The 22,603-nt window shown below is 42.8% G+C and overlaps 2 protein-coding genes across 2 annotated transcripts in view; both read left to right on the plus strand.

Annotated features, from left to right (window-relative positions):
* Positions 1–1,753: 1,753 nt before the first annotated feature.
* LOC133619180 (uncharacterized) lies at positions 1,754–8,188 on the plus strand. The gene is made up of 2 exons (XM_061980104.1): positions 1,754–1,989; positions 6,711–8,188. The coding sequence occupies exons 1-2, from the start codon at positions 1,812–1,814 to the stop codon at positions 7,931–7,933; spliced, it is 1,401 nt and encodes a 466-aa protein (XP_061836088.1). The 5' UTR covers positions 1,754–1,811; the 3' UTR covers positions 7,934–8,188.
* A 6,587-nt stretch (positions 8,189–14,775) lies between these two features.
* LOC133619182 (uncharacterized) overlaps positions 14,776–22,603 on the plus strand; it is a 178,677-nt gene continuing 170,849 nt past the window's right edge. Inside the window, exon 1 of the mRNA XM_061980106.2 lies at positions 14,776–15,109. Coding sequence (XP_061836090.2) covers positions 14,932–15,109 — 178 coding nt within the window. The 5' untranslated portion in view covers positions 14,776–14,931. The remainder of the gene's footprint in view (positions 15,110–22,603) is intronic.

Below are 22,603 nucleotides of genomic sequence, written 5' to 3' on the forward strand. Positions count from 1 at the left end.
TGCTTTTATCCAAAGTGACATACATAAAAAATACATATAAAACAATCAGTGTAAACATGATCATTTAAGGGAAGAATGTAATAGAAAATATCAATACAAAGTGTCAAGACAGAATAAACTCTCTGCTGCTGCAGCAACAGAGATACAGTCTATAAGATATATACCGTATTTTCCGCACCATAAGGCGCCCTGGGTTATAAGCCGCGCCTTCAATGAACGGCATATTTCAAAACTTTGTCCACCTATAAGCCGCCCCGTGTTATAAGCCGCATCTAACTGCGCTAAAGGGAATGTCAAAAAAACAGTCAGATAGGTCAGTCAAACTTTAATAATATATTAAAAACCAGCGTGATGTGGGCGCGCATGGAGTCGTATATCAACATGGACGGAGCTGCGTGAAAAAAGCCACCCGGCCTCTTCGCGTAAACTTCCCTTAACCACTCGCTCACCTTTTCTTCATCCATCCATCCCTTCGAGTTAGCTTTTATGATGACGCCGGCTGGAAAGGTCTCTTTTGGCAAGGTCTTCCTTTTGAATATCACCATGGGTGGAAGTTTCTGGCCATTAGCATGGCAAGCTAGAACCACAGTGAAGGATGACTTCTCATTCCCTGTGGTGCGAATATTCACCGTACGTGCTCCCGTTGTATCCACAGTGCGGTTCACAGGAATATCAAAAGTCAGTGGAACCTCGTCCATGTTGATAATGTTCTCTGGCCGGATCTTTTTTTCAGCTATCTTGTTTTTACAATATGCACGGAAAGTAGCCAGCTTTTCTTGAAAGTCTTTAGGCAGTTGCTGTGAAATAGTAGTCCATGTGCGGATGGAGAGATTGCGTCTTTTCATGAACCGGAAACCTGTCGCTTAGTAGGAGCCATTTTGTGGTCTTTACAGATGTAAACACACAAAGGAAATGAAACGTAATATCCGCGCGCTTTTTCTTCTTCTACGCAGGCGGGTGGTTGCTTACAGTAGAAGAAGAAGCGCTTCCTCTTCTATGGGGGCGGGTGCTTACCTTGGCGGTTGCTTGCGTAGAAGAAGAAGCGCTTCCTCTTCTACGCGGAAAAAAGATGGCGGCTGTTTACCGTAGTTGCGAGACCTAAACTTTATGAAAATGAATCTTAATATTAATCCATATATAAAGCGCACCGGGTTATAAGCCGCACTGTCAGCTTTTGAGTAAATTTGTGGTTTTTAGGTGCGGCTAATAGTGCGGAAAATACGGTAGATATCTAATGTATTCATACATTGTTTATGTAGCATGTATATATAACCTAATCATATTGTTTCTTCAACTTAAAAATAGCTGACCCTTTTTTTCCCCTTCTCTGGGATTATATTCCCAGTTTTGATCTGGGACGTCTGGTCACTTATAAGAATATTCTATTACTGTTAAGCAAACTATGAATAATAAAACATGTGTCCTTTATCATAGCTACATGTATGAGAAACAAGCGCGTGAAAATCAGTGGTATTCAGTGAGGTAAGATGAATTAAATGCGCTGACAGTTCATCGCTCCTGCCAAATGAATTGCACTGAGTGGAGCGGATCACCACTCCAAGATGGCGGCCACGCGTCTCGTCAGCGCCGGTAGGCAGTACCCTTACAACATGTCTATGTGGAATAGCTGTTCCTCCACGCGGCCTATACGCTCCGGTACAGCAGGGGGCGACACGCACCTTCCAAACTGCAACCCGCCAGGAACCTAAAACAGGAAGAAGTAAAAGCGGAAGTTGACAACGCTCGACGACAGACGGCAGGTGAGAGAGTGAAGAAGACAGCGGAGAGAAAATCGAGTAATAACATCAAAAATGTTGAAAGAGTTGGTGAAGGAGCGACTCATGGCGGCGGCTGATGAAATATTCGCGCTGTTTGAAAAAACCATAGCGTCGTACGAGGAGGAACTTTCTAGAACAAGAGAGGAGAAGGAGCGACAGCCACAACAACCGGAAGCTGTTTGCAAAACTCCATTTGTGTTACACAATAAAGGTATGTTTCCTTTTTTATATATTAACATTCTACTTCGTCATTAAACACAACACAGGACTGTAGATAATAGTGTGATTACATTTGCATTATTACATAACGATAAACTGTATTCATGATAACTGCGTTAAGTTAAGTCATGGTTTCAAATGAAAAAGAAAAACTACTCCTACCTAAACTTGTATGAACTCCTTGTGGTCTGAGCAACTTAAATATTTATTAGATGTATTTGTGCACAGTGAAGTGATGGTTCTATTCTTAAAAGGGAGGTGTGTTTCTTTCATACTTGCCAACCTTGAGACCTCCGATTTCGGGAGGGGGTGGGGGTGGGGCGGGGCGTGGTTGGGGGCGTGGTTAAGAAGGGAGGAGTATATTGACAGCTATATATATATATATATATATTTATATATATATATATTAGAGATGCGCGGTTTGCGGACACAACCGCGGAGTCCGCGGATTATCCGCGGATCGGGCGGATGAAATTAAAAAAAATAAGATTTTATCCGCGCGCGGGTCGGGTCGGGTGGATTAATTAGATATATATATTTTTTTTTTTTTTTTTTTTTTTTTTTGCGGGTGGCAGTTAAACCAATTGGTAAATATATATACATAGTTAAATGTTGTTACCCACATACGAAAAACGAGCAGGCACCTGCAGCATATGCCACAACAGAAGAAAAAAAAGAAAAAGAGATGGACACTTTTACGGAGCGGAGAAGGGACGCCTCGCCGGGGTCCGGGACCGAGGCCCCTTCCCCCGAGAGGGCCCCACCGGGAGCCGTAGCTGAGGCGGGGCCCGACGCACGTCCAGGGTCACTACCGCGCCCACCGCACCGACACCCCGCCTCGTCCGCTTTCGCCGCGGCCGGCGTCACGCGCAGCAGGTAAGCAGCTTACCTGCCCGCCACCCCCGTGGCCGGGGGCTCGTAACAGGGGTCACTCCGCGCGCTCCGCCCGCGCAGCTTACCTGCCCGCCACCCCTGTTGCCGGGGGCGCGTAACAGGGGTCACTCCGCGCGCAGTGCGCTCACGAAAGGGGTGGGGCTCACCCTGGTTGATATAGAGAGCAGGACGGTGGCCATGGAAGTCGGAACCCGCTAAGGAGTGTGTAACAACCCACCTGCCGAATCAACTAGCCCTGAAAATGGATGGCGCTGGAGCGTCGGGCCCATATACCCGGCCGTCGCCGGCAGCGAGACGCGCTTGGAGGTGCGCTCAGCGCGGCTCCCATATGATTGCGCACTGGTGTGCATCTGGGTCGTGACAGCGTGGCACGCGAAAGTCTGTGCTGCATTGGATCAGTCTCCTTTCTTTAACAGGCAAAAGCTTTATAACCTCAGTGAGGTTATAAAGCTTGCGCACCAAACACAAAGCAAGGCCAAAGCGCATGCATGGTGCAGGAGAACAAAGGACTTCTTTCATTTAAAGTTTGTGATAAACCATCAAACTCATTCGTTAAAAGGACTCTATAGTAATATAAAGCGAATTTTTCTGGACATTATCATGCAAGAAAAGTTTATTTTTGGGACCGCGATCACCGCGTAATGATTTTTAAAGGTTGCATTACAAACATTTAACTGTCCCATGTGATCAGCCAGTGCGATTGGAAGTCCATGCTCAATTATTGCCTCCGTAAATAAAACTTCGGCATTTATCACATCCAAAGAATCTGTTTGGGCGACGAAAAACGTTGAAAGTTTTCCACTTGTATCGCTAGCAACGGCATTAGACTTGTGTTTTTTTGTCCCAACGCGGTCTTTTACATCGCTAATTCCTCCGTGTCCGATCGAAAAATCTTGTCTGCACAAGGTGCAATTCGCGTAGTTTTCACCCTTTTTTTTTTTTTTAATTAATGAAAAACCCGGAATAGGTTGATGAAAACCGTACGAATTACGGGAAAACCAAAGTAGTTGGCAGGCTCACTAATGCCTTGCATCATCTATATTAGATCGGGCGGATGGCGGGCGGGTGCAGTTCTGATCAAACGTTACATCGGGTGGATGGCGGATGGTTGACGACTTTCTGACGCGGTTGCGGATGAAATAAATTGCCTATCCGCGCATCTCTAATATATATCTACATCCTGAAAATATGCAAACAAAACTGTGTTTAGATAATTAATACTTCAAACTTGCATGAATAAATATTAAGGAATATAACATAACTTGGCTTCTGAGAGCTTCAAAATGTAATGAATAAAATGCTAAAGTTGTTGATAAACAAGCAATTATTTTAATAATTAAATATGGTCATTTTAAATTAATTACTATGATAATTTAAAATTAATTATTTCAAATATGTTTATTTTAATGTATAATTCTATGGCTGGATGTAATAAGGAGTCAGAAAAAATACAAATAAAAATACAATTAATTTTGATGTTGTTAGCAAAATATAGTAAACATTTATTTAGTTGTTTTTTTAAAATTAATAAATATATTTATTTTTAGGTAAGATAAACATAATAATACAATTTATCTCTCGTCTGGATGATTTAGTTCTTGTCACCCTGTTGTCCTCCCGTCGGGGAAAAAAAAGGCTGTCCTCACTCAGGTCTGCCGGAGCTGGAGGCCACGCCCCCTCCAGCTCCGGCTGAAAATCGGGAGATTTTCGGGAGAATATTTGTCCCGGGGAGGTTTTCGGGAGAGGCGCTGAATTTCGGGGGTCTCCCAGAAAATTCGGGAGGGTGGGCAAGTATGGTTTCTTTTGTCTTTCACTTTCTTTATAAACACGCCAGAAGTGTATTTTATTTTTATTCTATTTTATTAATTGTTTTTATTTTTATTTTCTAAACCTTTATTTATAAATTGCAACATTTACAAACAGTTGAGAAATAATAATAATCAAAATAAGTACAAAAACAGTACAAAACAGCGCTAGGGGGTTCTAAACTCAATAAAGTAACTAAAATGGAATGCAATATATATATATATATATATATATATATATATATATATATATATATATATATATATATATATATATATATATATATATATATATATATAACAAAGTGTAAAGCCATAGGCTCACACAAGTTCAGTAAATAACTTAAATGTGGAACACAGCATCATCGTTTTCACAGCTTTTTGCTTGTTAGAAGTTTTAACATAGAGTTCTAATTCTTTTTTAAAGGGGAACATTATCACAATTTCAGAAGAGTTAAAACCATTAAAAATCAGTTCCCAGTGGCTTATTATATTTTTCGAAGTTTTTTTCAAAATTTTACCCATCATGCAATATCCCTAAAAAAAAGCTTCAAAGTGCCTGATTTTAACCATCGTTATATACACCCGTCCATTTTCCTGTGACGTCACATAGTGATGCCAACACAAACAAACATGGTGCATAGAACAGCAAGCTATAGCGACATTAGCTCGGATTCAGACTCGGATTTCAGCGGCTTAAGCGATTCAACAGATTACGCATGTATTGAAACGGATGGTTGTAGTGTGGAGGCAGGTAGCGAAAACCAAATTGAAGAAGAAACTGAAGCTATTGAGCCATATCGGTTTGAACCGTATGCAAGCGAAACCCACGAAAACGACACGACAGCCGGCGACACGGGAGAAAGCGAGGACGAATTCGGCGATCGCCTTCTAACCAACGATTGGTATGTGTTTGTTTGGCATTAAAGGAAACTAACAACTATGAACTAGGTTTACAGCATATGAAATACATTTGGCAACAACATGCACTTTGAGAGTGCAGACAGCCCAAGTTTCATCAATTAATGTATTCTGTAGACATACCCTCATGTCAGCAGGCCAGGGAAGCTAGGGTGGATATTCTTCTCTTGATCATCTTCGGTGGCATAAGGGACGGTGTGAGCCAAGACATCCAGGGGGTTTAGCTCGCTCGTCTGCGGGAACAAACTGCCGCCATTGCTTGCCGTGCTAGCGAGGTCCTTTGTCCCTGAATTGCTCACACACTCCGGCAGATTCAATGGGGGTCTGGCGGCAGATTTCTTTGACTTTATGGTTGGAAATGCATCTGCTTTGAGTGTCGCAGGATATCCACACATTCTTGCCATCTCTGTCGTAGCATAGCTTTCGTCGGTAAAGTGTGCGGAACAAACGTCCAATTTCTTGCCACTTTGGCATCTTTGGGCCACTGGTGCAACTTGAATCCGTCCCTGTTGGTGTTGTTACACCCTCCGACAACACACCGACGAGGCATGATGTCTCCAAGGTACGGAAAACAGTCGAAAAAAACGGAAAATAACAGAGCTGATTTGACTCGGTGTTTGAGAAAACTCGAGATCTACAAAGCGAAGAGGAGGCAGGACCTTACTCCCCTCCAGGGACATTTTCTGTGAACTGTTTAGAACCTTTTCTTTGAACTGTTTTAATCAAAGGCGACGGCTGTTTACGACCCCCCCGCCCTTTAGAAACAGCTGTTGCCATGTAATCAGGGAAAGTCCAAATAAAAGAGGAGGCGTACAATCTTTCGTCAGGAGCGTGGTGAGACTGTACAAAGAGTACAGTCCAGACGTCTCTCCTCAATTGAGCCGAATTGAATTCGGTCTCTGTTTAATTCCTTGCTTCTTGTCTTGTTTAATAGATGTCATCAGTGTTTGAACCTGACAGAGATGCTAATTGTAATCCATCCCAGAGCATCTGTGGATAATGGCAGTCTTATAATTGTTAGAGCTTCAAAAAAACAAAACAAATTCAAAACAAAAATAATCTGTCCACAATAAATTGTGTTTGTGTCCTGCAGATGTCCGGCAGCCGATTGGTCCTCAAGAAGAACACGCGCCTCAGCTACAGGAAGGCATGTCCACCTTGAAGCAGGAGGATCCACAGCCCCCCCACATTAAAGAGGAAGGTCAGCAACTCTGGATCGCTCAGGAGGGAGAGGCTGATCTCACCAAGTTGCAAGTAAGTGGTGTCTCTTTGAGGACTGAAGACCATGAAGAGAAACCTGAGTCCTGGCAGCTGCATCGCAGTCCAAGTGAGGAGGACAGAGGGGCGGAGCCTTCAGGCAGCTGCTCATCACAACACATAACAGAAGATGGGGGAGACCACTGTGGAGCTCCTTTATCCGATAGTGAGGACATAATGTCAAACTCTCTTGAGGATGAAAACAGGGGCGGCACCCAACAACCTTTGAGCGGCGATACAGACTGTGAAGGTGATATCAGGACTCCAACTGACAACAAACATTCTGAATACTGTAAAAAGAAGACAGGTAGAGAATGTTTGACCTGCACACTTTGTGGCAAACACTTTTCCAATGAGTGGGACTTGACTCAACACATGAGAGCTCACACAGGAGAAAAACCATTAAGTTGTCCGGTTTGCAGTAAAAGCTTCTCTCAGAGAAGGAAAATGAAATCACACATGAGAAATTTCCACACAGAAAAAATGCACATTTGCTCAGTTTGCGGTGATTTTTTCCCCCTTCCTATTCAATTGACTCGACACATGGAAAAACACACCGAAATACCTTTCGGTTGCTCAGTTTGTGACGAAAGGTTCCTTCGCCGGGCTGACCTGCTGTCACATGTGGCGATACACCAGGGCGAAACCTCTTTTAAATGCTCAGTCTGTGATAAAAGCTTCCCCACGGTGGCCCAGTTCGGCGCGCACACGAAAACTCACTCCGGGGAGAAAATAGTTTGTCCAGTTTGTGGTAAAACGTTGGCAAGCGCGTACTATTTGAGTTCACACATGAGGAGTCACACCAGAGAAAAACCCTTTAGGTGCTCCGTTTGCGCCAGAAACTTTGGGAGGCGATACAGTCTGAACGTGCACATGCGCATCCACACCGGGGAAAAACCTTTTAGTTGTTCGGTTTGCGGGATGAACTTTGCTCATCGGTCCAGTTTGAACGCGCACATGCAGACTCACACCGGACAAAAACCTTTCAGTTGTTGGGTTTGTGCGAAAAGTTTTACTCGCAAGTACTGTCTGAAAGTACACATGCGCACTCACACCTGAGACCTTTTCCCCGCTGCTTTTTTATTTGAACCAGGAACTTATAACTTGTTCCAACAATTAAAACACAATTGAAAAAAATAAATACAAACAATTGAAATAAAACCGACTGAGTGAACCTTCTTTAGCAGGTGTAGGGCAGTAAATAAATGCACCAAAATCTGAGTTTTAAATCTTTATTTTCTGTGCCCTCAGTTCATTTTGGTGGAAAATGTTGTTCTTTGTTTCACATTGCCCAAATAAACTGAGACAGAATGGTGTTGGCTACTTTTCTGTGATCCCTTTTTTTATTCTCGATGCAGTCAGACAGGCTGTAATATGCAGCGCTTTTATTGTGAAGGCCGGTGTTGTGTCTCACTGTTGGTGACAAGAGACAAAGTTGGGTTAACCTCAATAATTGAATTGATAACTTATTATGAACTTATTAAAAAAAATGGTAATATGTGTGTATTAGAGATGCGCGGATAGGCAATTATTTCATCACAAAAGTCGTCAACCATCCGCCATCCACCCGAACTAACATTTATTCAAAACCGCACCCGCCCGCCATCCGCCACCCGCCCGTTGTTATATATCTAATATAGACGATGCAAGGCGTTAGTGAGGTTATAAAGCTTTTGCCTGTTAAAGAAAGGAGACTGATCCAATGGAGCAGAGACATTCAATGCGTGCCACGCTGTCACGGCCCAGACGCACACCAGTGCGCAATCATCTGGGAGCCGCGCTGAGCGCACTGTCACGTTCAAACACTGAGGACATCTATTAAACAAGACAAAAGGCAAGGAATCAAACAGAGACAGAATTCAATTTGGACTCAATATTGAGGAGAGACATGGCCACTGCACTCTCTGTGCAGTCCTGCACCACGCTCTGACGAAGAAGGTTTTCGTCTCCTCATTTATTCAGATGTTCAATGTTCACGCACCAACACATGTCACAGCAGGAATGGGAAGTATTTAAAACAGTCATTGTTTTCGGTCTCATTGAAGTCCAAGAAGAGGATTTCTCGGGCTTGGGCTCTTCCTGGATCCAGCTGGGGCAGGTGTTGGAGGACAATGGATAACCCCTCCCGTCTCCTGACCACAGGGACTTCAAGAGGGCAGCGGGTCGTAAATAGCGTTGACCTCGGTTACCAAATAGTTGGAAGAGAGTTTGTGAAATACTTCAGAGAGAGTTCGTTTAACACTTCAAAGAGAGTTCCTCTGGAAGTTGAGCAGATCCTGCCATCTGTCCGTGTTGAAATCACAGTGGCGTTTCACGAGCCTTCTTCCTCTTGTTAGGCCTCGAAAGACAGCATTCATAATACAACGTTTCTTTTGTGATAACTTACAAACAATTATTCCAACAGCACCTCCAAGCGCGCTCGCGCCACTCAAACTGCTGCAGGCAGCTGCGTTCTATCTTGTTTTAACATCCTGTGGCACTCTTCTGGGATCACGGCGGACGAAACTGCTCATGCTCAGGGTGTTTGTGGAGGTTCGGGGTTTTGCACAAATGTGATGCACCATGTTAGATGTCCCGGTTTTGTGACTGTCGTAGACATAAACAGCGTCGCAGCTCTTGCAAATCACGTAGCCAGCATTACTATCATCCTGATTTACAACCTCATAAAAACGAGTCCACGCTGATCTTTTCTGGACTTTTTTTCCCTGGTCTTTAGTACCGTATTTTCCGCACCATAAGCCGCCCCGTGTTATAAGCCGCGCCTTCAATGAACGGCATATTTCAAAACTTTGTCCACCTATAAGCCGCCCCGTGTTGTAAGCCGCATCTAACTGCGCTAAAGGAATGTCAAAAAAACAGTCAGATAGGTCAGTCAAACTTTAATAATATATTAAAAACCAGCGTTCTAACAACTCTGTTCACTCCCAAAATGTACGGTAATGTGCAAATGTGCAATCACAAACATAGTAAAATTCAAAATAGTGCAGAGCAATAGCAATAACTTAATGTTGCTCGAACGTTAATGTCACAACACACAAAATAAACATAACACTCACTTTCTGAAGTTATTCTTCATTCATAAATCCCTCAAATTCTTCTCCTACGGTGTCCGAATTAAAAAATTGGGCGAATAGGGGATCCAAAATGGCCGGCTCCGTCTCGTCGAAGTCATCAGAGTCAGTGTCGCTGTTGTTTTTCCAGCAGTTCCGTGAATCCTGCCTTCCGGAAAGCTCGGACCACAGTTGAGACCGAAATATCCGCCCAGGCATTTACGATCCACTGGCAGATGTTGGCGTATGTCGTCCGGCGCTGTCTCCCTGTCTTAGTGAAGGTGTGTTCGCCTTCGGTCATCCATTGTTCCCACGCCGTTCGCAGTCATGCTTTAAATGCCTTGTTGACACCAATATCGAGCGGTTGGAGTTCTTTGGTTAATCCACCCGGAATGACGGCGAGTGTTGTATTTGTGTGCTTCACTTGTTTTTTGACACCATCTGTGATGTGGGCGCGCATGGAGTCGTATATCAACATGGACGGAGCTGCGTGAAAAAAGCCACCCGGCCTCTTCGCGTAAACTTACCATAACCACTCGCTCATCTTTTCTTCATCCATCCATCCCTTCGAGTTAGCTTTTATGATGACGCCGGCTGGAAAGGTCTCTTTTGGCAAGGTCTTCCTTTTGAATATCACCATGGGTGGAAGTTTCTGGCCATTAGCATGGCAAGCTAGAACCACAGTGTGTCGCTTAGTAGGAGCCATTTTGTGGTCTTTACAGATGTAAACACACAAAGGAAATGAAACGTAATACCCGCGCGCTTCTTCTTCTATGGGGGCGGGTGCTTACCTTGGCGTAGAAGAAGAAGCACTTCCTCTTCTACGGGGAAAAAAGATGGCGGCTTTATGAAAATGAATCTTAATATTAATCCATATATAAAGCGCACCGGGTTATAAGCCGCACTGTCAGCTTTTGAGAAAATTTGTGGTTTTTAGGTGCGGCTAATAGTGCGGAAAATACGGTATTCCCTTTTTTAGTTTGTCGCGTACCACGTTTGCTGCCGGCGTTGCCATCTTTTTTTTTTTTCTTCTTCTGTTGTGGCATATGCTGCAGGTGCCTGCTCGTTTTTCGTATGTGGGTAACAACATTTAACTATGTATATATATTTCCCAATTGGTTTAACTGCCACCCGCCTGAATCTATTTAAAATCTAATTTTTTTTTATTTCAACCGCCCGACCCGACCCGCGGATAAAATCTATTTTTTTTTTATTTCAACCGCCCGACCCGCGGATAATCCGCGGATAATCCGCGGACTCCGCGGTTGTGTCCGCAAACCGCGCATCTCTAGTGTGTATGTATGTTTAGTTTATATTTATATATAAAAAATGTAGGCACTTCTAGTACATTTTAACATTTTAGATTTTGTATAGATGTTAATTTTTGTGATGCTAAGTGTTCAAACAAATATATGACGAAGGTGTTAGTAAAATAATATTTTTCCAGGCACAATGCAAAGAGTTTACAAAAGTAAAAAAGGTAAAATTAGGACAAGATAAATTACATATTCTAAGCTGTTTGCTTAAATGCTTTTTTTTTTTTTTTTTTTTATCTTTGCTTATTGGACCCTAATTAGAATAAAAACTAAGTATCATCTTTTGATATGATGTACTTAGTCCATAAGTACACAAACGTGTACTTCATGTTTAGTGACATGCTAATTCTTATTTTTACACTTCTTTTTTTTCCCAAATTCCATTGTATGTTATACTCTTCTGACACCACCAGATGGCAGTATAAGTGTCCACATAAGAGGCCATAAGACCCCAATTCAGTAGTCTACACAATTTTGGAAAGAAGAGCTAAAAGGTGCTGTCCACGCATGTGGCCACTAAGCCTTTAGAGGTTTTTAAAGTAATACAAGTCAAAATGATTAATACAATATATACATAAATGACTTTTAACCCCAAAAAATAACATTATGGTGAACAACAGTTATGTATGTGATGCTGTAGAACATTTGCAACTCTAAATGGTCCCTAGTGTGTGAATGTTGTCTGTCTATCTGTGTTGGCCCTGTGATGGGGTGGCGACTTGTCCAGGGTGTACCCCGCCTTCCGCCCGGATGCAGCTGAGATAGGCTCCAGCACCCCCCGCCACCCCTAAAAGGACAAGCGGTAGCAAATGGATGGATGGATGAGCGGAAGGACGAAGGTGTGGCGTTGTCCACATTTACTATAGTAGAGAAATACATTTGGCATATTTATAAAAGATAGCAACCTAGAAATGATTATTAATATTATTATGTCTCAAGCTACATTTTTTTTATACGTGAAAGTCGAATTCCTAAAGTGAAATTGGATTAATGATTTTAAATTATTAAGTAAATCTTGGAAAATAAAAAATAGAGAGGCCCTTAAATTATTGTCTTTATTGCATACTTGCCAACCTTGAGACCTCCGATTTCGGGAAGTGAGGGGTGGGGGCGTGGTCGGGGTGGGGCGTGGTTGGGGGCGTGGTTAAGAGGGGAGGAGTATATTGACAGAATTCAACAAGTCAAGTATTTCATACATATATATATATATATATATATATATATATATATATATATATATATACATCCTGAAAAAATGCAAACAAAACTGTGTTTAGATAATTGATACTTCAAACTTGCATAAATAAATCTTAGGGAATATAACATAACTTGGCTTCTGAGAGTTTCAAAATGTAATGAATAAAATGCTACAGTTTTATTATTTTAATAATTAAATATGGTCATTTTAAATGAATTATTATGATAATTTAAAATCAATTATTTCAAATATGTTTATTTTAATGTATAATTCTATGGCTGGATGTAATAAGGAGTCAGAAAAAATACAAAAAAAAACACAATTAATTTTGATGTTTTTAGCAAAATATAGTAAAAATGTATTTAGTTTTTTTTGTAGTTAATAAATATATTTATTTTTAGGTAAGATAAACATAATAATACAATTTATCTCTAGTCTGGATGATTTAGTTCTTGTCACCCTGTTGTCTTCCCTCATGAAAAAAGGCCGTCCTCACTCAGGTCCGCATGGAGCTGGAGGGGGCGTGGCTTCTAGCTCCGGCTGAAAATCGGGACATTTCCGGGAGAATATTTGTCCCGGGAGGTTTTCGGGAGAGGCGCTGAATTTCGGGAGTCTCCCGGAAAATTCGGGAGGGTTGGCAAGTATGCTTTATTGCATATATTTAATTTGTTTAAGATTAACCCAATTGTTGGTATTAGAGATGCGCGGTTTGCGGGCACAACCGCGGAGTCCGCGGATTATCCGCGGATCGGGCGGATGAAATTTTAAAAAATTAGATTTTATCCGCGGGTCGGGTCGGGTCGGGTCGGGTCGGGCGGTTGAAATAAAAAAAAAATTTGATTTTAAATAGATTCAGGCGGGTGGCAGTTAAACCAATTGGTAAATATATATACATAGTTAAATGTTGTTACCCACATATGAAAAACGAGCAGGCACCTGCAGCATATGCCACAACAGAAGAAGAAAAAAAAAAGAGATGGACACTTTTACGGAGCGGAGAAGGGACGCCTCGCCGGGGTCCGGGACCGAGGCCCCTTCCCCCGAGAGGGCCCCACCGGGAGCCGTAGCTGAGGCGATCCGCGAGAAGGGCCCGACGCACGTCCAGGGTCACCACCGCGCCCACCGCACCGACACCCCGCCTCGTCCGCCTTCGCCGCGGCCGGCGTCACGCGCAGCAGGTAAGCAGCTTACCTGCCCGCCACCCCCGTGGCCGGGGGCTCGTAACAGGGGTCACTCCGCGTGCTCCGCCCGCGCAGCTTACCTGCCCGCCACCCCTGTTGCCGGGGGCGCGTAACAGGGTTCACTCCGCGCGCAGAGCGCGCACGAAAGGGGTGGGGCTCACCCTGGTTGATATAGACAGCAGCTAGGACGGTGGCCATGGAAGTTGGAACCCGCTAAGGAGTGTGTAACAACCCACCTGCCGAATCAACTAGCCCTGAAAATGGATGGCGCTGGAGCGTCGGGCCCATACCCGGCCGTCGCCGGCAGCGAGACGCGCTTGGAGGTGCGCTCAGCGCGGCTCCCATATGATTGCGCACTGGTGTGCGTCTGGGTCGTGACAGCGTGGCACGCAAATGTCTGTACTGCATTGGATCAGTCTCCTTTCTTTAACAGGCAAAAGCTTTATAACCTCACTAATGCCTTGCATCGTCTATATTAGATATGTAACAACGGGCGGGTGCGGGCGGGTGCGGTTCTGATCAAATGTTAGGTCGGGTGGATTGCGGATGGTTGACGACTTTCTGATGCGGTTGCGGATGAAATAATTGCCTATCCGCGCATCTCTAGTTGGTATTGTTTTGTTTTGTTATTTTTTAATTTATTTGTAAAAAATCGGGGATATTGCACCAAACGACGCACGGGAGCGCCACTGACTCCCATCGAGTAATTTGTTTTCTAAATGTTGATTTATTTATTTTTAACGAAGAACTACATTTAAAAGCAAAAATGTGACTTTAAAAATGGTCAATATTGGGAATTGATGTATTTAAAGTGAACACAGTTTTTTTGTCATTTAAGGTCGCTGAGCACATCGTTCGGGTTTCAAAATAAATACTCTATTTTTGTTTTGTTATGATGTATGTTAGTGTTTTACCAGACATTGTTCTTGAAATGAAGATGACAAAAACCCAAACATGGTGTAACCTATTTTTATGGACTTGCCTCTTCGTGATGTTAAATTCTTGTTATAAGCTGTTATACAGTATATGCCTTGAGCTCTTATTTTGAAGGCGGTAAGAGCGGAAGTAGTGACACGTTGTAGTGGAGCGGAGTTTTTTTTTTAAACAAAGGAAATAAAGTGGTCCTCGTGTAAAACTGGAGATTCTGTGTCTGTTATTTAGTAGTTTTATTCAGTGTAGGTACAATAGTAACAGTGAGGGTGGCAGTGTGACAGGAAGTGACGTATTTTAGCGCATGCGTGAGCCGGTTGCGCGACAGACTGACAAAGGTGGCGAATCTCGGGAGGTTTAATCGACTTTAAAACGTCACAAAATGTTGAAGGAGTTGGTGAAGGAGCGACTCATGGCGGCTGCTGATGAAATATTCGCGCTGTTTGAAAGAACGATAGTGTCGTACGAGGAGGAACTTTCTAGAAGCAGAGAGGAGAAGGAGCGACTTCGACAACAACTGGAATTTGGTTGCAAGACTCGCATTGTGTCACAAATTGAAGGTATTTTTTAAAAACATTTTTACTGACTTGTTCGATCATCAGTTGGCTAATATTTGTCATTAACAGCGAGGTAAACACTCATCCAAGATGGCTACTTTTTAAAAATGTTTTAAACCTTTATTTATAATATTCAACATTAATTAAGCAAGAAATAACAATAATCCAAACAAGTACAGAAACATTACACAACAGCGCCAGGGGGTTGGAAACTCAATAAAGTAACTAAAATAGAATATAAAATAAACATATATATATATATATATATATATATATATATATGTAACAAAATGTAAATCCAAAGACTCACACAAGTTCAGTAAATAATCCAGATTTGGAACACAGCATCATCGTGTTCACAGCTTTTTGCTTGTTAGAGGCAGAGGTGGGTAGAGTAGCCAGAAATTGTACTCAAGTAAGAGTACTGTTACTTTAGAGATTTATTACTCAAGTAAAAGTAAGGAGTAGTCACCCAAATATTTACTTGAGTAAAAGTTAAAAGTATGTTGTGAAAAAACTACTCAAGTACTGAGTAACTGATGAGTAACATACACACTCATATCATATATATATATATATATATATATATATATATATATATATATATATATATATACATTGATATATACAGTATATAATTTATATGTATTTATTTTGCTGTTTTTGTTTACATGTTAAAGGTGTTTTAATGAATATACATGCATGTTTAACACATATAGATTCCTTTCTTTCATGAAGACAAGAATATAAGTTGGTGTATTACCTGATTCTGATGACTTGCGTTGATTGTAATCAGACAGTAGTGATGATAACGTCCACGTTTTCAAATGGAGGAGAAGAAAAGTTCCTCCTTACTGTCTAATACCACATGAAAGTGGTGGGTTTTTGGCATCTTATTTGTCCAGCTTCCATATTCGTTTTTATACACTTTACAAGAAATATATTGGCGTCAAACTCCGTAGCTTGCTAGCTTGTTTGCGCTGGCTTTCGGAGACTCTTGTTTTGAAAGCGCAGGCGCGATGGAGCGGCACTTTTATTGTGAAGACAGGAACGTCCTCATGTGCGGTCTTTAGGCTTTTGACGGGATGTACGGTTGAAATAAAAAAGTATCTTTTTTCCTTCACACTTTTGATTGATTGATTGAAACTTTTATTAGTAGATTGCACAGTACAGTACCGTATTTTCTGCACCATAAGCCGCCCTGGGTTATAAGCCGCGCCTTCAATGAACGGCATATTTCAAAACTTTGTCCACCTATAAGCTGCCCCGTGTTATAAGCCGCATCTAACTGCGCTAAAGGGAATGTCAAAAAAACAGTCAGATAGGTCAGTCAAACTTTAATAATATATTAAAAACCAGCGTGATGTGGGCGCGCATGGAGTCGTATATCAACATGGACGGAGCTGCGTGAAAAAAGCCACCCGGCCTCTTCGCGTAAACTTCCCTTAACCACTCGCTCATCTTTTCTTCATCCATCCATCCCTTCGAGTTAGCTTTTATGATGACGCCGGCTGGAAAGGTCTCTTTTGGCAAGGTCTTCCTTTTGAATATCACCATGGGTGGAAGTTTCTGGCCATTAGCATGGCAAGCTAGAACCACAGTGAAGGATGACTTCTCATTCCCTGTGGTGCGAATATTCACCGTACGTGCTCTCGTTGTATCCACAGTGCGGTTCACAGGAATATCAAAAGTCAGTGGAACCTCGTCCATGTTGATAATGTTCTCTGGCCGGATCTTTTTTTCAGCTATCTTGTTTTTACAATATGCACGGAAAGTAGCCAGCTTTTCTTGAAAGTCTTTAGGCAGTTGCTGTGAAATAGTAGTCCGTGTGCGGATGGAGAGATTGCGTCTTTTCATGAACCGGAAACCTGTCGCTTAGTAGGAGCCATTTTGTGGTCTTTACAGATGTAAACACACAAAGGAAATGAAACGTAATATCCGCGCGCTTCTTCTTCTTCTACGGGGGCGGGTGGTTGCTTACAGTAGAAGAAGAAGCGCTTCCTGTTCTATGGGGGCGGGTGCTTACCTTGGCGGTTGCTTGCGTAGAAGAAGAAGCGCTTCCTCTTCTACGGGGAAAAAGGATGGCGGCTGTTTACCGTAGTTGCGAGACCTAAACTTTATGAAAATGAATCTTAATATTAATCCATATATAAAGCGCACCGGGTTATAAGCCGCACTGTCAGCTTTTGAGTAAATTTGTGGTTTTTAGGTGCGGCTAATAGTGCGGAAAATACGGTACATATTCCGTACAATTGACCACTAAATGGTAACACCCCAATAAGTTTTTCAACTTGTTTAAGTCAGGTCATGTGACCACCTGGCTCTGTTTGATTGGTCCAACGTCACCAGTGACTGCATCTGATTGGTGGAACGGAGTGAAACGTCACCAGTAAGGCAGGCACTTTGAAGGTCTGTCTGACAGACCAAAACAAACAAAGCGTGCATTAACAGATGGATAAAAATTAGTAGCGAGTAGCGAGCTGAATGTAGATAAAAGTAGCGGAGTAAAAGTAGCGTTCCTTCTCTATAAATATACTTAAGTAAAAGTAAAAGTATGTTGCATTAAAACTACTCTTAGAAGTACAATTTATCCCAAAAGTTACTCAAGTAGATGTAACGGAGTAAATGTAGCACGTTACTACCCACCTCTGGTTAGAGGTAGAAGTGAAGTGAATTATATTTATATAGCGCTTTTCTCTAATGACTTAAAGCGCTTTTACATCGTGAAAGCCAATATCTAAGTTCTATTTAAAGCAGTGTGGGTGGCACTGGGAGCAGGTGGGTCAAGTGTCTTGCCCGAGGACACAACAAACAGTACAAATTGATTATTAATCCACTTGTGTCATTTATCTAACTATTGATGTGTCTACATCATGAGGGTAGAAAATGGATTATTAATCTACTTGTTCATTTACTGTACGAAGGCCTATTATGTGCCGTTAACCAGTTCTGTAATGTTCCTGTGCCTTTAAATTGATAGGTCAACCTGTGACGTCATTTCCCCTTTAAAGCACGTCATTAACGTAGTTTCATTAACGTCCTCCCATCGCGGCAACAACACACAACAACAGCAGTCACGTTTTTTGTCTACCGTAAAGCAGTTCGTCTGCCGTAAACAGCAATGTTGTGACACTCTTAAACAGGACAATACTGCCATCTAGTGCATTTGATGAAAGCACTTTTGTGCGTGCCACACAGCAATGCATCATCAGAGAGGGTGTTCAGCATGCTTAGAAAAATAGTGACAGAGAATAGAACAAGGATGAGCAATTCAACCCTTAACTCAACAATGAGTAGATGAGTGTTATGTGTGTGTATATGTGTAAATAAATGAACACTGAAATTCAAGTATTTCTTTTATATATATATATATCAATCAATCAATCAATGTTTATTTATATAGCCCTAAATCACAAGTGTCTCAAAGGGCTGCACAAGCCACAACGACATCCTCGGTACAGAGCCCACATAAGGGCAAGGAAAAACTCACCCCAGTGGGACGTCGATGTGAATGACTATGAGAAACCTTGGAGAGGACCGCATATGTGGGTAACCCCCCCCCTCTAGGGAGACCGAATGCAATGGATGTCGAGTGGGTCTGACATAATATTGTGAGAGTCCAGTCCATAGTGGATCCAGCATAACAGTAAGAGTCCAGTCCACAGTGGGGTCAGCAGGAAACCATCCCGAGCGGAGACGGGTCAGCAGCGCAGAGATGTTCCCAACCGATATACAGGCGAGCGGTCCACCCCTGGTCCCGACCCCGGACAGCCAGCACCCCATCCATGGCCACCGGATCTGTGTGTCTCCCCTTCCACAAGGGATAGGGGGGAGCAGAGGAGAAAAGAAAAGAAACGGCAGATCAACTGGTCTAAAAAAAATATATATATATATATATATATGTGTATATATATATATCTGAAATACTTGACTTAGTATTTTGTCAAGTATTTCTTATATATATATATATATATATATATATATATATACATATATATGTATGTGAAATACTTGACTTGGTGAATTCTAGCTGTAAATATACTCCTCCCCTCTTAACCACGCCCCCAATTTTTCCCATTTTCTCTATTTGTTTAGACCAGGGGTCGGCAACCCGCGGCTCCGGAGCCGCATGCGGCTCTTTGATCACTCTGATGCGGCTCAGCTGCATACTTACCGACTTTCCCGGGAGATTTCCGAATTTCGGTGTCTCTCACAGAAATCTCCCGAGATTAATTTTCTCAGATTTTCCCCCTTACAATAATAATAAGGGCGTGCCATGATTGTACAGCATTCAGCCCCCTCTACAATCTGTACGAACAGCGTGCCAGTTCAGTGTGACAGCAAGGCATACTTGGTCAACAGCCACACAGGTTACACTGACGGTGGCTATATAAAACAACCACTTACTAATAATGCGACACACTTTGAACCAAAGCCAAACAAGAATGACAAACACATTTCGGGAGAACATCTGCACCTTAACACAACATAAACACAACAGAACAAATACCCAGAATCCCATGCAGCCCTGACTCTTCCGGGCTACATTAAACACCAGTGACGTGCGGTGAGGTTCATGACTGGTGAGGCACTGACTTCATCACAGTCAGATTTACAAACATATGAACCCTAAAGAGTATCTTATTCACCATTTGATTGGCAGCAGTTAACGGGTTATGTTTAAAAGCTCATACCAGCATTCTTCCCTGCTTGGCACTCAGCATCAAGGCTTGGAATTGGGGGTTAAATCACCAACAATTATTCCCGGGCGCGGCGCCACTGCTGCCCACTGCTCCCCTCACATCCCAGGGGGTGAGCAAGGGTATGGGTCAAATGCAGAGGACAAATTTCACCACACCTAGTGTGTGTGTGACAATCATTGGTACTTTAACTTAACTTTAACTTTACACATACAAACTGTAGCACACAAAAAAGCACATTTAATAAAAAAACGTTATTATGGTCCTACCTTTACTTATAAGTGCGGGAACAGTGGTGTTCGTGTTGGAGGAGTTGTGAATGAATGAAATATGAAATCCGTGCTGCAGTCTGCAGGTGTACCTAATGTTGTGTCCCTGCAGTCGTTCACGGCTCCTCCGGCGCGAGCATTGTTGTTTTTGCACTTTTGGGCTTCTTGTTAAGTGACTTTTTTTGGGTGGATTCGGTCTTGCACGTGGAGGGTTTGGGTGTGGGCTTTGGTTGGTGTGGCGCTCCCGTCGGGGGGTGCAGTCTGCGGCGGAGGTGCAATAACCGGCACAAGGAGGCGGGATTACGCGAGCCTCACACAGTGCGTCTTCGCAGCAGTTTTATGATCGCTCAGCACAAGAAATACGTTACACACATACAGTTGTTGACAAAATACACTGTACATTATATACCTCAGCTAACTAAACTATGGAAATGTATAATAGTTCATATAGCAATACGGTCTCACTGCACAGCAGGCCAGCAGTTAGTCTAGTCCGCAATCCATGTTGAGGCACTGAGTGACGCGCCTCAACTGGCTGCTGTTCACCGCACCGTCTCTTCTCAGTATTTGAACGGCAAATGTAAAAATTCAGCGATTTTGAATACAAATAATCTAAAACTGGTGAAGTTAAATGGAAAATAACTTTATAGTATAATCACTGGATACATATAACAATTTAATTAATTTGTTTTCTTTTTACATTTTTTTTCTTTCCATGATGGCAGGTGAGGCCCCACCCTCCGTGCGTCGGTTGAGGTGGGCGGGGTTTGGTAGCGGGGGTGCATAATGTAGCCCGGAAGAGTTAGGGCTGCATGGGATTCTGGGTATTTGTTCTGTTGTGTTAAGGTGCAGATGTTCTCCCGAAATGTGTTTGTCATTCTTGTTTGGTTTTGGTTCAAAGTGTGGCGCATTATTAGCAAGAGGGTTAAAGTTTTTTATACGGCCACCGTCAGTGTAACCTGTGTGGTTGTTGACCAAGTATGCCTTGCTGTCGCTTTTGTGAGCAAGCAGAAGCCTCATACAACGTGTGGCTGGAACGGCATGATAGATGTAGTGGGCGCTTACTGCCGTACCTTCACAGCACGTTCGAGAGAATAGTTGCCCTGAAATTCGTGGTCTGTCTGTAGAACCGGGAGGGTTGACATGTATGACGTTGTCAAGCGCCATTTATATAAAACCCGCGGACCGCACTAACATTCAATTTTCATATTAAGGTGTGGGCCGCGTGTCTGAGACCCTTGGTTTATACATAGCACAAAGCACAAAAAAAAACTTTGTATGCAGTGTTATTTCATTTAAAATTTCAAAAGATTATTGTGGCTCCCATTTTTTCTTTAATTTGTGAAACTGGTCAAAATGGCTCTTTGACTGGTAAAGGTTGCCGACCCCTGGTTTAGACCACACACACACACACACACACACACACAAACACACACATTCACATCTACCTTTCAGCAATAAAGATGATTAAAGGATTCTCTGGCCGGAATCTGTCCATCGTGTCCCAACTCTAAAAGAACTACCGTATTTTCCGCACCATAAGGCGCCCTGGGTTATAAGCCGCGCCTTCAATGAACGGCATATTTCAAAACTTTGTCCACCTATAAGCCGCCCCGTTGTAAGCCGCATCTAACTGCGCTAAAGGAATGTCAAAAAAACAGTCAAATAGGTCAGTCAAACTTTAATAATATATTAAAACCAGCGTGATGTGGGCGCGCATGGAGTCGTATATCAACATGGACGGAGCTGCTGAAAAAAGCCACCCGGCCTCTTCGCGTAAACTTAAACTTACCTTAACCACTCGCTCATCTTTTCTTCATCCATCCCTTCGAGTTAGCTTTTATGATGACGCCGGCTGGAAAGGTCTCTTTTGGCAAGGTCTTCCTTTTGAATATCACCATGGGTGGAAGTTTCTGGCCATTAGCATGGCAAGCTAGAACCACAGTGAAGGATGACTTCTCATTCCCTGTGGTGCGAATATTCACCGTACGTGCTCCCGTTGTATCCACAGTGCGGTTCACAGGAATATCAGTTGCTGTGAAATAGTAATCCGTGTGCGGATGGAGAGATTGCGTCTTTTCATGAACCGGAAACCTGTCGCTTAGTAGGAGCCATTTTGTGGTCTTTACAGATGTAAACACACAAAGGAAATGAAACGTACGGTGATATCCGCGCGTTTTTTCTTCTTCTACGCGGGCGGGTGGTTGCTTACAGTAGAAGAAGAAGCGCTTCCTGTTCTATGGGGGCGGGTGCTTACCTTGGCGGTTGCTTGCGTAGAAGAAGAAGCGCTTCCTGTTCTACCGGGAAAAAAGATGGCGGCTGTTTACCGAAGTTGCGAGACCGAAACTTTATGAAAATGAATCTTAATATTAATCCATATATAAAGCGCACCGGGTTATAAGGCGCACTGTCAGCTTTTGAGAAAATGTGTGGTTTTTAGGTGCGCCTTATAGTGCGGAAAATACGGTACTATCCCTTCCTTCCCAGGGGGTGATCAAGGGTGATGGGTCAAATGCAGAGAATAATCT

Source organism: Nerophis lumbriciformis, linkage group LG20, assembly GCF_033978685.3.
Source record: "Nerophis lumbriciformis linkage group LG20, RoL_Nlum_v2.1, whole genome shotgun sequence".
NCBI classification, from domain to species: domain Eukaryota; kingdom Metazoa; phylum Chordata; class Actinopteri; order Syngnathiformes; family Syngnathidae; genus Nerophis; species Nerophis lumbriciformis.